This window comes from Oncorhynchus gorbuscha, linkage group LG13, assembly GCF_021184085.1.
Source record: "Oncorhynchus gorbuscha isolate QuinsamMale2020 ecotype Even-year linkage group LG13, OgorEven_v1.0, whole genome shotgun sequence".
Classification (NCBI taxonomy): Eukaryota; Metazoa; Chordata; class Actinopteri; order Salmoniformes; family Salmonidae; genus Oncorhynchus; species Oncorhynchus gorbuscha.
In genome coordinates, this window is record NC_060185.1 from 100785830 (window position 1) to 100799602 (window position 13773).

The window sequence follows — 13773 nt, forward strand, 5'->3', positions numbered from 1 at the left end:
CCAGTCCACCTGGCCGTGCTGCTGCTCCAGTTTCAACTGTTCTGCCTTGTTATTATTCGACCATGCTGGTCATTTATGAACATTTGAACATCTTGGCCATGTTCTGTTATAATCTCCACCCGGCACAGCCAGAAGAGGACTGGCCACCCCTCATAGCCCGGTTCCTCTATAGGTTTATAATCTCCACCCGGTACAGCCAGAAGAGGACCACCCCACATAGCCCGGTTCCTCTATAGGTTTCTTCCTAGGTTTTGGCCTTTCTAGGGAATTTTTCCTAGCCACCGTGCTTCTACACCTGCATTGCTTGCTGTTTGGGGGTTTTAGGCTGGGTTTCTGTACAGCACTTTGAGATATCAGCTGATGTACGAAGGGCTACATAAATACATACATTTGATTTGAATTTGAAAGGTGAAGAGGTGAGAGGTCAGGAGGGGCTACCTGTACGCTAGTGAAAGGTGAAGAGGTGAGAGGTCAGGAGGGGCTACCTGTACGCCAGTGAAAGGTGAAGAGGTGAGAGGTCAGGAGGGGCTAACTGTACGCTAGTGAAAGGTGAAGAGGTGAGAGGTCAGGAGGGGCTACCTGTACGTCAGTGAAAGGTGAAGAGGTAAGAGGTCAGGAGGGGCTACCTGTACATCAGTGAAAGGTGAAGAGGTGAGAGGTCAGGAGGCGCTACCTGTACATCAGTGAAAGGTGAAGAGGTGAGAGGTCAGGAGGGGCTACCTGTACATCAGTGAAAGGTGAAGAGGTGAGAGGTCAGGAGGGGCTACCTGTACATCAGTGCGGTCCCCGACCCAGCGGGCCAGTTGTTCTGCAGCGAAGCCTCTGACCTGCAGCTCATAGGAGTCAGACTTCTTAGGCTTCCCTTTAGCAGGGAAATGGATGAAGGAGGGAGCCGAGTTCATATTCAACTGGGGAGACAAAGACAGATATATAACTACTACTATATACACAGATATATAACTATTACTATATACACAGATATATAACTACTACTATATACACAGATATATAACTACTACTATATACACAGATATATAACTATTACTATATACACAGATATATAACTACTACTATATACACAGATATATAACTACTACTATATACACAGATATATAACTATTACTATATACACAGATATATAACTACTACTATATACACAGATAAATAAATACTACTATATACACAAATAACACATATAAATAAATACTACTATATACACAGATATATAACTACTACTATATACACAGATAAATAAATACTACTATATACACAAATAACACATATAAATAAATACTACTATATACACAGATATATAACTACTACTATATACACAGATATATAACTATTACTATATACACAGATAAATAAATACTACTATATACACAGATAAATAAATACTACTATATACACAGATAAATAAATACTACTATATACACAGATATATAAATACTACTATATACACAGATAAATAAATACTACTATATACACAGATATATAACTACTACTATATACACAGATAAATAAATACTACTATATACACAAATAACACATATAAATAAATACTACTATATACACAGATATATAACTACTACTATATACACAGATATATAACTATTACTATATACACAGATAAATAAATACTACTATATACACAGATAAATAAATACTACTATATACACAGATAAATAAATACTACTATATACACAGATATATAAATACTACTATATACACAGATAAATAAATACTACTATATACACAGATATATAAATACTACTATATACACAGATAAATAAATACTACTATATACACAGATAAATAAATACTACTATATACACAGATATATAAATACTACTATATACACAGATAAATAAATACTACTATATACACAGATATATAAATACTACTATATACACAGATAAATAAATACTACTATATACACAGATATATAAATACTACTATATACACAGATAAATAAATACTACTATATACACAGATAAATAAATACTACTATATACACAGATATATAAATACTACTATATACACAGATAAATAAATACTACTATATACACAGATAAATAAATACTACTATATACACAGATATATAAATACTACTATATACACAGATAAATAAATACTACTATATACACAGATATATAACTATTACTATATACACAGATATATAACTATTACTATATACACAGATAAATAAATACTACTATATACACAGATATATAACTATTACTATATACACAGATAAATAAATACTACTATATACACAGATATATAAATACTACTATATACACAGATATATAACTATTACTATATACACAGATATATAAATACTACTATATACACAGATATATAACTACTACTATATACACAGATATATAACTACTACTATATACACATATACTACTTAAATACTACTATATACACAGATAAATAAATACTACTATATACACAGATAAATAAATACTACTATATACACAGATATATAAATACTACTATATACACAGATAAATAAATACTACTATATACACAGATATATAACTATTACTATATACACAGATAAATAAATACTACTATATACACAGATATATAAATACTACTATATACACAGATAAATAAATACTACTATATACACAGATATATAAATACTACTATATACACAGATAAATAAATACTACTATATACACAGATAAATAAATACTACTATATACACAGATATATAAATACTACTATATACACAGATAAATAAATACTACTATATACACAGATATATAAATACTACTATATACACAGATAAATAAATACTACTATATACACAGATATATAAATACTACTATATACACAGATAAATAAATACTACTATATACACAGATAAATAAATACTACTATATACACAGATATATAAATACTACTATATACACAGATAAATAAATACTACTATATACACAGATAAATAAATACTACTATATACACAGATATATAAATACTACTATATACACAGATAAATAAATACTACTATATACACAGATATATAACTATTACTATATACACAGATATATAACTATTACTATATACACAGATAAATAAATACTACTATATACACAGATATATAACTATTACTATATACACAGATAAATAAATACTACTATATACACAGATATATAAATACTACTATATACACAGATATATAACTATTACTATATACACAGATATATAAATACTACTATATACACAGATATATAAATACTACTATATACACAGATATATAACTACTACTATATACACATATACTACTTAAATACTACTATATACACAGATAAATAAATACTACTATATACACAGATATATAAATACTACTATATACACAGATATATAACTATTACTATATACACAGATATATAAATACTACTATATACACAGATATATAACTACTACTATATACACAAATACTACTTAACTACTACTATATACACATATACTACTTAAATACTACTATATACACAAATAAATAAATACTACTATATACACAGATATATAACTATTACTATATACACAGATAAATAAATACTACTATATACACAGATATATAACTATTACTATATACACAGATATATAAATACTACTATATACACAGATATATAAATACTACTATATACACAGATATATAAATACTACTATATACACAGATAAATAAATACTACTATATACACAGATAAATAAATACTACTATATACACAGATATATAAATACTACTATATACACAGATAAATAAATACTACTATATACACAGATATATAACTATTACTATATACACAGATATATAACTATTACTATATACACAGATAAATAAATACTACTATATACACAGATATATAACTATTACTATATACACAGATAAATAAATACTACTATATACACAGATATATAAATACTACTATATACACAGATATATAACTATTACTATATACACAGATATATAAATACTACTATATACACAGATATATAACTACTACTATATACACAGATATATAACTACTACTATATACACATATACTACTTAAATACTACTATATACACAGATAAATAAATACTACTATATACACAGATATATAAATACTACTATATACACAGATATATAACTATTACTATATACACAGATATATAAATACTACTATATACACAGATATATAACTACTACTATATACACAAATACTACTTAACTACTACTATATACACATATACTACTTAAATACTACTATATACACAAATAAATAAATACTACTATATACACAGATATATAACTATTACTATATACACAGATAAATAAATACTACTACATACACAGATAAATAAATACTACTATATACACAGATATATAACTATTACTATATACACAGATATATAAATACTACTATATACACAGATATATAACTACTACTATATACACAGATAAATAAATACTACTATATACACAGATATATAACTATTACTATATACACAGATAAATAAATACTACTATATACACAGATATATAACTACTACTATATACACAGATAAATAAATACTACTATATACACAGATATATAACTATTACTATATACACAGATAAATAAATACTACTATATACACAAATAACACATATAAATAAATACTACTATATACACAAATAACACAGATATATAACTACTACTATATACACAAATACTACTTAACTACTACTATATACACATATACTACTTAACTACTACTATATACACAAATAACAGATACATAAATACTACCATATACACAAATAACACAAGATATATAACTACTGCTATATACACAAATAACACAGATATATAAATACTACTACATACACAAATAAAATACTACTTAAATACTACTATATACACAAATACTACTTAACTACTACTATATACACATATACTACTTAACTACTACTATATACACAAATAACAGATACATAAATACTACCATATACACAAATAACACAAGATATATAACTACTGCTATATACACAAATAACACAGATATATAAATACTACTATATACACAAATAAAATACTACTTAACTACTACTATATACACAAATACTACTTAACTACTACTATATACACAAATAACACAGATTATAAATACTACTATATACACAAATACTACTTAACTACTACTATATACACAAATAACACAGATTATAAATACTACTATATACACAAATACTACTGAACTACTACTATATACACAAATAACACAGATATATAAATACTACTATATACACAAATAACACACACATATATATATATATATATATATATAACTACTACTATATACACAAATAACACAGATATATAACTACTACTATATACACAAATACTACTTAACTACTACTATATACACAAATAACACAGATATATAACTACTACTATATAAACAAATACTACTTAACTACTACTATATACACAAATACTACTTAACTACTACTATATACACTAATAACACAGATATATAAATACTACTATATACACAAATACTACTTAACTACTACTATATACACAAACACTACTTAACTACTACTATATACACAAATAACACAGATATATAACTACTACTATATACACAAATAACATATACACTGCTCAAAAAAATAAAGGGAACACTAAAATAACACATCCTAGATCTGAATGAATGAAATATTCTTATTAAATACTTTTTTCTTTACATAGTTGAATGTGCTGACAACAAAATCACACAAAAATGATCAAATGGAAATCAAATTTATCAACCCATGGAGGTCTGGATTTGGAGTCACACTCAAAATTAAAGTGGAAAACCACACTACAGGCTGATCCAACTTTGATGTAATGTCCTTAAAACAAGTCAAAATTAGGCTGTGTGGCCTCCACGTGCCTGTATGACCTCCCTACAACGCCTGGGCATGCTCCTGATGAGGTGGCGGATGGTCTCCTGAGGGATCTCCTCCCAGACCTGGACTAAAGCGAGACATGATGTCCCAGATGTGCTTAATTGGATTCAGGTCTGGGGAACGGGCGGGCCAGTCCATAGCATCAATGCCTTCCTCTTGCAGGAACTGCTGACACACTCCAGCCACATGAGATCTAGCATTGTCTTGCATTAGGAGGAACCCAGGGCCAACCGCACCAGCATATGGTCTCACAAGGTTGTGCCGTGGTGGAGATCTTTGTGGGCTATACTCAGCCTTGTCTCAGGATGGTAAGTTGGTGGTTGAAGATATCCCTCTAATGGTGTGGGGGCTGTGCTTAAGCAAAGTGGGTGGGGTTATATCCTGCCTGTTTGGCCCTGTCCGGGGGTGTCCTCGGATGGGGCCACAGTGTCTCCTGACCCCTCCTGTCTCAGCCTCCAGTATTTATGCTGCAGTAGTTTGTGTGTCGGGGGGCTTGGGTCAGTCTGTTATATCTGGAGTATTTCTCCTGTCTCATCCGGTGTCCTGTGTGCTTAAGCATGCTCTCTCTAATTCTCTCTTTCTTTCTCTCTCTCAGAGGACCTGATCCCTAGGACCATGCCTCAGGACTACCTGGTCCTAGGACCATGCCTCAGGACTACCTGGCATTATGACTCCTTGCTGTCCCCAGTATCCCTGGCCGTGCTGCTGCTCCAGTTTCAACTGTTCTGCCTGCGGCTATGGAACCCTGACCTGTTCACCGGACATGCTACCTTTCCCAGACCGGCTGTGTTCAACTCTCTCGAGACAGCAGTTGCGTTAGAGATACTCTTAATGATTGGCTATGAAAAGCCAACTGACATTTACATTTACTCCTGAGGTGCTGACCTGTTGCACCCTCGACAACTACTGTGATTATTATTATTTGACCATGCTGGTCATCTGTGAACTTTTGAACATCTTGGCCATGTTCTGTTATAATCTCCACCCGGCACAGCCAGAAGAGGACTGGCCACCCCTCAGAGCCTGGTTCCTCTCTAGGTTTCTTCCTAGGTTCTGGCCTTTCTAGGGAGTTTTTCCTAGCAACTGTGCTTCTACACCTGCATTGCTTGCTGTTTGGGGTTTTAGACTGGGTTTCTGTACAGCACTTTGAGATATCAGCTGATGTAAGAAGGGCTATATAAATCAATTTGATTTGATTTGGTTCGAACAGTCAGGGAGACAGGCCGGTTCTAGCAGTCAGGGAGACAGGCCGGTTCGAACAGTCAGGGAGACAGGCCGGTTCTAGCAGTCAGGGAGACAGGCCGGTTCTAGCAGTCAGGGAGACAGGTCGGTTCTAACAGTCAGGGAGACAGGCCGGTTCTATCAGTCAGGGAGACAGGCCGGTTCTAACAGTCAGGGAGACAGGCCGGTTCTAGCAGTCAGGGAGACAGGCCGGTTCTAGCAGTCAGGGAGACAGGCCGGTTCTATCAGTCAGGGAGACAGGCCGGTTCTAACAGTCAGGGAGACAGGCCGGTTCTAGCAGTCAGGGAGACAGGCCGGTTCTAGCAGTCAGGGAGACAGGCCGGTTCTAACAGTCAGGGAGACAGGCCGGTTCGAACAGTCAGGGAGACAGGCCGGTTCGAACAGTCAGGGAGACAGGCCGGTTCGAACAGTCAGGGAGACAGGCCGGTTCTAGCAGTCAGGGAGACAGGCCGGTTCTAGCAGTCAGGGAGACAGGCCGGTTCTAACAGTCAGGGAGACAGACCGGTTCTAACAGTCAGGGAGACAGACCGGTTCTAGCAGTCAGGGAGACAGGCCGGTTCTAGCAGTCAGGGAGACAGGCCGGTTCTAACAGTCAGGGAGACAGGCCGGTTCTAACAGTCAGGGAGACAGGCCGGTTCTAACAGTCAGGGAGACAGGCCGGTTCTAACAGTCAGGGAGACAGGCCGGTTCTAACAGTCAGGGAGACAGGCCGGTTCTAACAGTCAGGGAGACAGGCCGGTTCTAGCAGTCAGGGAGACAGGCCGGTTCTAACAGTCAGGGAGACAGGCCGGTTCTAACAGTCAGGGAGACAGGCCGGTTCGAACAGTCAGGGAGACAGGCCGGTTCTAGCAGTCAGAGAGACAGGCCGGTTCTATCAGTCAGGGAGACAGGCCGGTTCTAGCAGTCAGGGAGACAGGCCGGTTCGAACAGTCAGGGAGACAGGCCGGTTCTAAATAACACATGAAGGGTGAAATAAACTAAAAGAGATATAGTTAGAATAGTTATACCATCTGAAAGACGTCAGATCCTTCATCAAAGTCGACGGTAGCGAAGAAGACCTTGTTGGTGAAGGCACTGGAGTAACGCCAGGAATTAGCTAGGATCTGGTACTCCTCGTCAGCCTGTCTGTAGTGGGGGTGGACACACACAGCATGTCAAATACCTTTCAATATTTCAGATACCAATGATTTAGTGTGTCCAGAACAATGGAACTAATAGACTAGTCACAAAAGTCTGGCGTACTGGGCGTACCACAAAGGCATATTAGGACATGCATTTTCCCCATCCATGTGTAAAACTAACATGTGACCCCTTACTGGCAGACTACACACAGTCTCTGTTACTGACTGGCAGACTACACACAGTCTCTGTTACTGACTGGCAGACTACACACAGTCTCTGTTACTGACTGGCAGACTAGACACAGTCTCTGTTACTGACTGGCAGACTACACACAGTCTCTGTTACTGACTGGCAGACTACACACAGTCTCTGTTACTGACTGGCAGACTACACACAGTCTCTGTTACTGACTGGCAGACTACACACAGTCTCTGTTACTGACTGGCAGACTAGACAGTCTCTGTTACTGACTGGCAGACTAGACACAGTCTCTGTTACTGACTGGCAGACTAGACAGTCTCTGTTACTGACTGGCAGACTAGACACAGTCTCTGTTACTGACTGGCAGACTACACACAGTCTCTGTTACTGACTGGCAGACTACACACAGTCTCTGTTACTGACTGGCAGACTACACACAGTCTCTGTTACTGACTGGCAGACTACACACAGTCTCTGTTACTGACTGGCAGACTAGACACAGTCTCTGTTACTGACTGGCAGACTACACACAGTCTCTGTTACTGACTGGCAGACTACACACAGTCTCTGTTACTGACTGGCAGACTACACACAGTCTCTGTTACTGACTGGCAGACTAGACACAGTCTCTGTTACTGACTGACAGACTAGACAGTCTCTGTGGCTGTTACCTGCAGACGGGTTTGAGAAGAGAAACACATTTTTTGCTCTATGAAGTACTCTGTCATGTTGTCCATTTGAAGTGTTCTCTCAGTATCCTGACATGCATCACTTTGAGGTGAACACCCACATGTCTCAATGAGAGAAGACTTGAAATGGACAACATGGCGGTGTACACATTGTACAATTACTCCATGGAGCAAATCATGTATTTATTTTCACAATTAAAACGGACACAGACTTTTTATGACACTCCTGTTTCCACTAAATGAGGACGAAGACAGTATTGCCAAGCTATGGTTGGTCGAAAATCCCCTGCGCTACACCAAACATTACCCACCCGATAACTCCCAAGTAATGGATACCAAAAATCTTTGTTTAAATCTCATTATGTGGTGTCACAATCTGTAGCGAACATACTTGCAGACGCCACACTGTCTCTGTTACTGACTGGCAGACGCCACACTGTCTCTGTTAGTTACTTGCAGACGCCACACTGTCTCTGTGGCTGTTACCTGCAGACGCCACACTGTCTCTGTGGCTGTTACCTGCAGACGCCACACTGTCTCTGTGGCTGTTACCTGCAGACGCCACACTGTCTCTGTGGCTGTTACCTGCAGACGCCACACTGTCTCTGTGGCTGTTACCTGCAGACGCCACACTGTCTCTGTGGCTGTTACCTGCAGACGCCACACTGTCTCTGTGGCTGTTACCTGCAGACGCCACACTGTCTCTGTGGCTGTTACCTGCAGACGCCACACTGTCTCTGTGGCTGTTACCTGCAGACGCCACACTGTCTCTGTGGCTGTTACCTGCAGACGCCACACTGTCTCTGTGGCTGTTACCTGCAGACGCCACACTGTCTCTGTGGCTGTTACCTGCAGACGCCACACTGTCTCTGTGGCTGTTACCTGCAGACGCCACACTGTCTCTGTGGCTGTTACCTGCAGACGCCACACTGTCTCTGTGGCTGTTACCTGCAGACGCCACACTGTCTCTGTGGCTGTTACCTGCAGACGCCACACTATCTCTGTTACTTACTTGCAGACGCCACACTGTCTCTGTTACTTACCTGCAGACGCCACACTGTCTCTGTTACTTACCTGCAGACGCCACACTGTCTCTGTTACTTACCTGCAGACGCCACACTGTCTCTGTTAGTTACCTGCAGACGCCACACTGTCTCTGTGGCTGTTACTTGCAGACGCCACACTGTCTCTGTGGCTGTTACCTGCAGACGCCACACTGTCTCTGTGGCTGTTACCTGCAGACGCCACACTGTCTCTGTGGCTGTTACCTGCAGACGCCACACTGTCTCTGTGGCTGTTACCTGCAGACGCCACACTGTCTCTGTTACTTACTTGCAGACGCCACACTGTCTCTGTTACTTACCTGCAGACGCCACACTGTCTCTGTTACTTACTTGCAGACGCCACACTGTCTCTGTTACTTACTTGCAGACGCCACACTGTCTCTGTTACTTACTTGCAGACGCCACACTGTCTCTGTTACTTACTTGCAGACGCCACACTGTCTCTGTTACTTACCTGCAGACGCCACACTGTCTCTGTTACTTACCTGCAGACGCCACACTGTCTCTGTTACTTACTTGCAGACGCCACACTGTCTCTGTTACTTACCTGCAGACGCCACACTGTCTCTGTTACTTACTTGCAGACGCCACACTGTCTATGTTACTTACTTGCAGACGCCACACTGTCTCTGTTACTTACCTGCAGACGCCACACTGTCTCTGTTACTTACTTGCAGACGCCACACTGTCTCTGTTACTTACTTGCAGACACCACACTGTCTCTGTGGCTGCAGGGCGGTGAACATGATGACCACAGAGTAGTTCCTGGGAGGAGCCTTCACAAAGCGACGAAACTTCTCCCCGTTCATACGGATCACAGCTCTTCTCCCTGTCCAGTCCATCAACTGACCTACCTTCTCAGAGAGCAGAGTCTGGGGGGAGAGAGAAGAGAGGTTAGGGTCTCATACCAGCCCAGTCCATCAACTGACCTACCTTCTCAGAGAGCAGGGTCTGGAGGGAGAGAGAGGTTAGGGTCTTATACCAGCCCAGTTCATCAACTAGCCTCCCCTCTCAGAGAGCAGGGTCTGGAGGGAGAGAGGTTAGGGTCTTATACCAGCCCAGTCCATCAACTAGCCCCCCCTCTCAGAGAGCAGGGTCTGGAGGGAGAGAGAGGTTAGGGTCTCATACCAGCCCAGTCCATCAACTAGCCCCCCCTCTCAGAGAGCAGGGTCTGGAGGGAGAGAGGTTAGGGTCATATACCAGCCCAGTTCATCAACTAGCCTCCCCTCTCAGAGAGCAGGGTCTGGAGGGAGAGAGAAGAGAGGTTAGGGTCTTATACCAGCCCAGTTCATCAACTAGCCTCCCCTCTCAGAGAGCAGGGCCTGGAGGGAGAGAGAGGTTAGGGTCTTATACCAGCCCAGTTCATCAACTAGCCTCCCCTCTCAGAGAGCAGGGTCTGGAGGGAGAGAGAAGAGAGGTTAGGGTCTTATACCAGCCAAGTTCATCAACTAGCCCCCCCTCTCAGAGAGCAGGGTCTGGAGGGAGAGAGAAGAGAGGTTAGGGTCTTATACCGGCCCAGTTCATCAACTAGCCCCCCCTCTCAGAGAGCAGGGTCTGGAGGGAGAGAGAGAGGTTAGGGTATTAAAACCGGCCCAGTTCATCAACTAGCCCACCCTCTCAGAGAGCAGGGTCTGGAGGGAGAGAGAGGTTAGGGTCTTATACCAGCCCAGTTCATCAACTAGCCCACCCTCTCAGAGAGCAGGGTCTGGAGGGAGAGGTTAGGGTATTAAAACCGGCCCAGTCCATCAACTAGCCCACCCTCTCAGAGAGCAGGGTCTGGAGGGAGAGGTTAGGGTATTAAAACCGGCCCAGTCCATCAACTAGCCCACCCTCTCAGAGAGCAGAGTCTGGAGGGTGAGGTTAGGGTATTAAAACCGGCCCAGTCCATCAACTAGCCCACCCTCACAGAGAGAAAGTATCTACTTCCTAGCTAGCGCTAAAAGAGGGCGCCTTCCTGACCCGGAAGTGCTAACAGTTTAGTAGATGCGGATTGTAGCTGCAGGAAGGTTAAAAGTTTTCGACCAAATAGAACATAGCCATGTCAATAAGTGATTTGTTAGTTATTACAAGTATCTAGATAGCTATATCTGCAGCATTTCGACGATGCAAACTAGCTAGGTAACCGGTTCCTGGCTAAAAGTTCATAGCTAGCTAGCTAGACCCATGAGCTAACGTTAACGATTTAGTAAGTTTACGATGCTTGCAGTGTGATGATTATGTCACCGTGCGCTAAGAATAATATCTATACCTCCTTTTTCTTTTGTCCGGTTGAAGGGACACCATATAAAGTCAACACCAACAACAACACAGTTAGATACATGTTCATTGTATTTCACAGAGGCGCTCTCCGTCAGTCGTCTGGCCACGGAGTCGCTGTTACATTCCTATTGGTACAATTTCAGCTTCAAGAGCCAATGGCGTGATAGAGGAAGAGACCGTAGATCCTGGTTGGGCCGCTCTGCTTATTGTCCCCGCCCGGTGGAGGAGGTTCCCCCAGGGAGAGTCATCTCGCTGGCTATTTCTTTACGGTCTGGGCGGGATGGGGTCATAGACAAACTCAGCAACAACATCAAACAGAAACGTCCTCTCACTGTCAACTGCGTTTATTTTCATCTTAACATGTGTAAATATACAACTGAGACCGAGACATAAACTGAACAAGTTCCACAGACATGTGACTAGCAGAAAGGGAATACACACTGTTTAGACACTTTACAATGAAGACCTGTGAAGTTATTTGGATTTGTATTAATTATCTCTTAAGACAGGGTCCTGAAAAAGGGAGATTTAATTTTTTTGCTGAGTTTATAAACCAGATGGGACAGACCAGAGCTAGTTGTTCCCTCTCTCACTCCAGTGTGCCAGATATAGAGCTCACCAGCTTGTAGTCCTAAAATGTAGAAATGAGTTACCTCTGGTTCATTCAGTCATCCCCATGGGAAAAAATGTATTGGGAAAGAATAAGGTTTTGGAATAAAAGCTGAAAATAAGGTCTGAGGGTAATGCAGGACATCTTAGCTCTACATGTTGTTGTGTGAGTTAACAGCGGTCACTAACATGACCTTTATGAATTATGAAGCCTTGACCAGATACATGTCTCTCCGTCCAATGGGAGTCGTTGTCCACGAAGCAGCACTGACCACACCCTACTTCCAGCCTATCCTTTCTTTGGATTGGTGGATATATCTGATTATTGTAATGCTTTTTGAATATTCAATAAGGGTTTTTGACGTCAACCGCCTGAATTCAATGGAGAGAGATGCTACTATGCCACTAGCCTATGTCATGAATATGCATAGCCAACTTTAAAAATATATATATATTTGACATTTATTTAACTAGGCAAGTCAGAACAAATTCTTATTTACAATGACGGCCTACACATCAACCGCCTGAGAACTCGGATATAAAGTGTTTTTTCTCAAATTTGCCAGGATGTCACATGTCCTAGTTACAGTGAGGCAAAAAAAGTATTTAGTCAGCCACCAATTGTGCAAGTTCTCCCACTTAAAAAGATGAG

At 39.6% G+C, this 13773-nt stretch overlaps 1 protein-coding gene across 1 annotated transcript in view; it reads right to left on the reverse strand.

Moving 5' to 3' along the window:
• LOC123994225 (magnesium transporter protein 1-like) overlaps positions 1-12649 on the reverse strand; it is a 45480-nt gene extending 32831 nt beyond the window's left edge. Inside the window, exons 1-4 of the mRNA XM_046296762.1 lie at positions 12502-12649; positions 10956-11125; positions 8185-8302; positions 768-908 (exon numbers count right to left, since the gene is read on the reverse strand). Coding sequence (XP_046152718.1) covers positions 768-908; positions 8185-8302; positions 10956-11125; positions 12502-12579 — 507 coding nt within the window. The 5' untranslated portion in view covers positions 12580-12649. The remainder of the gene's footprint in view (positions 1-767; positions 909-8184; positions 8303-10955; positions 11126-12501) is intronic.
• Between the last annotated feature and the right edge of the window lie 1124 nt (positions 12650-13773).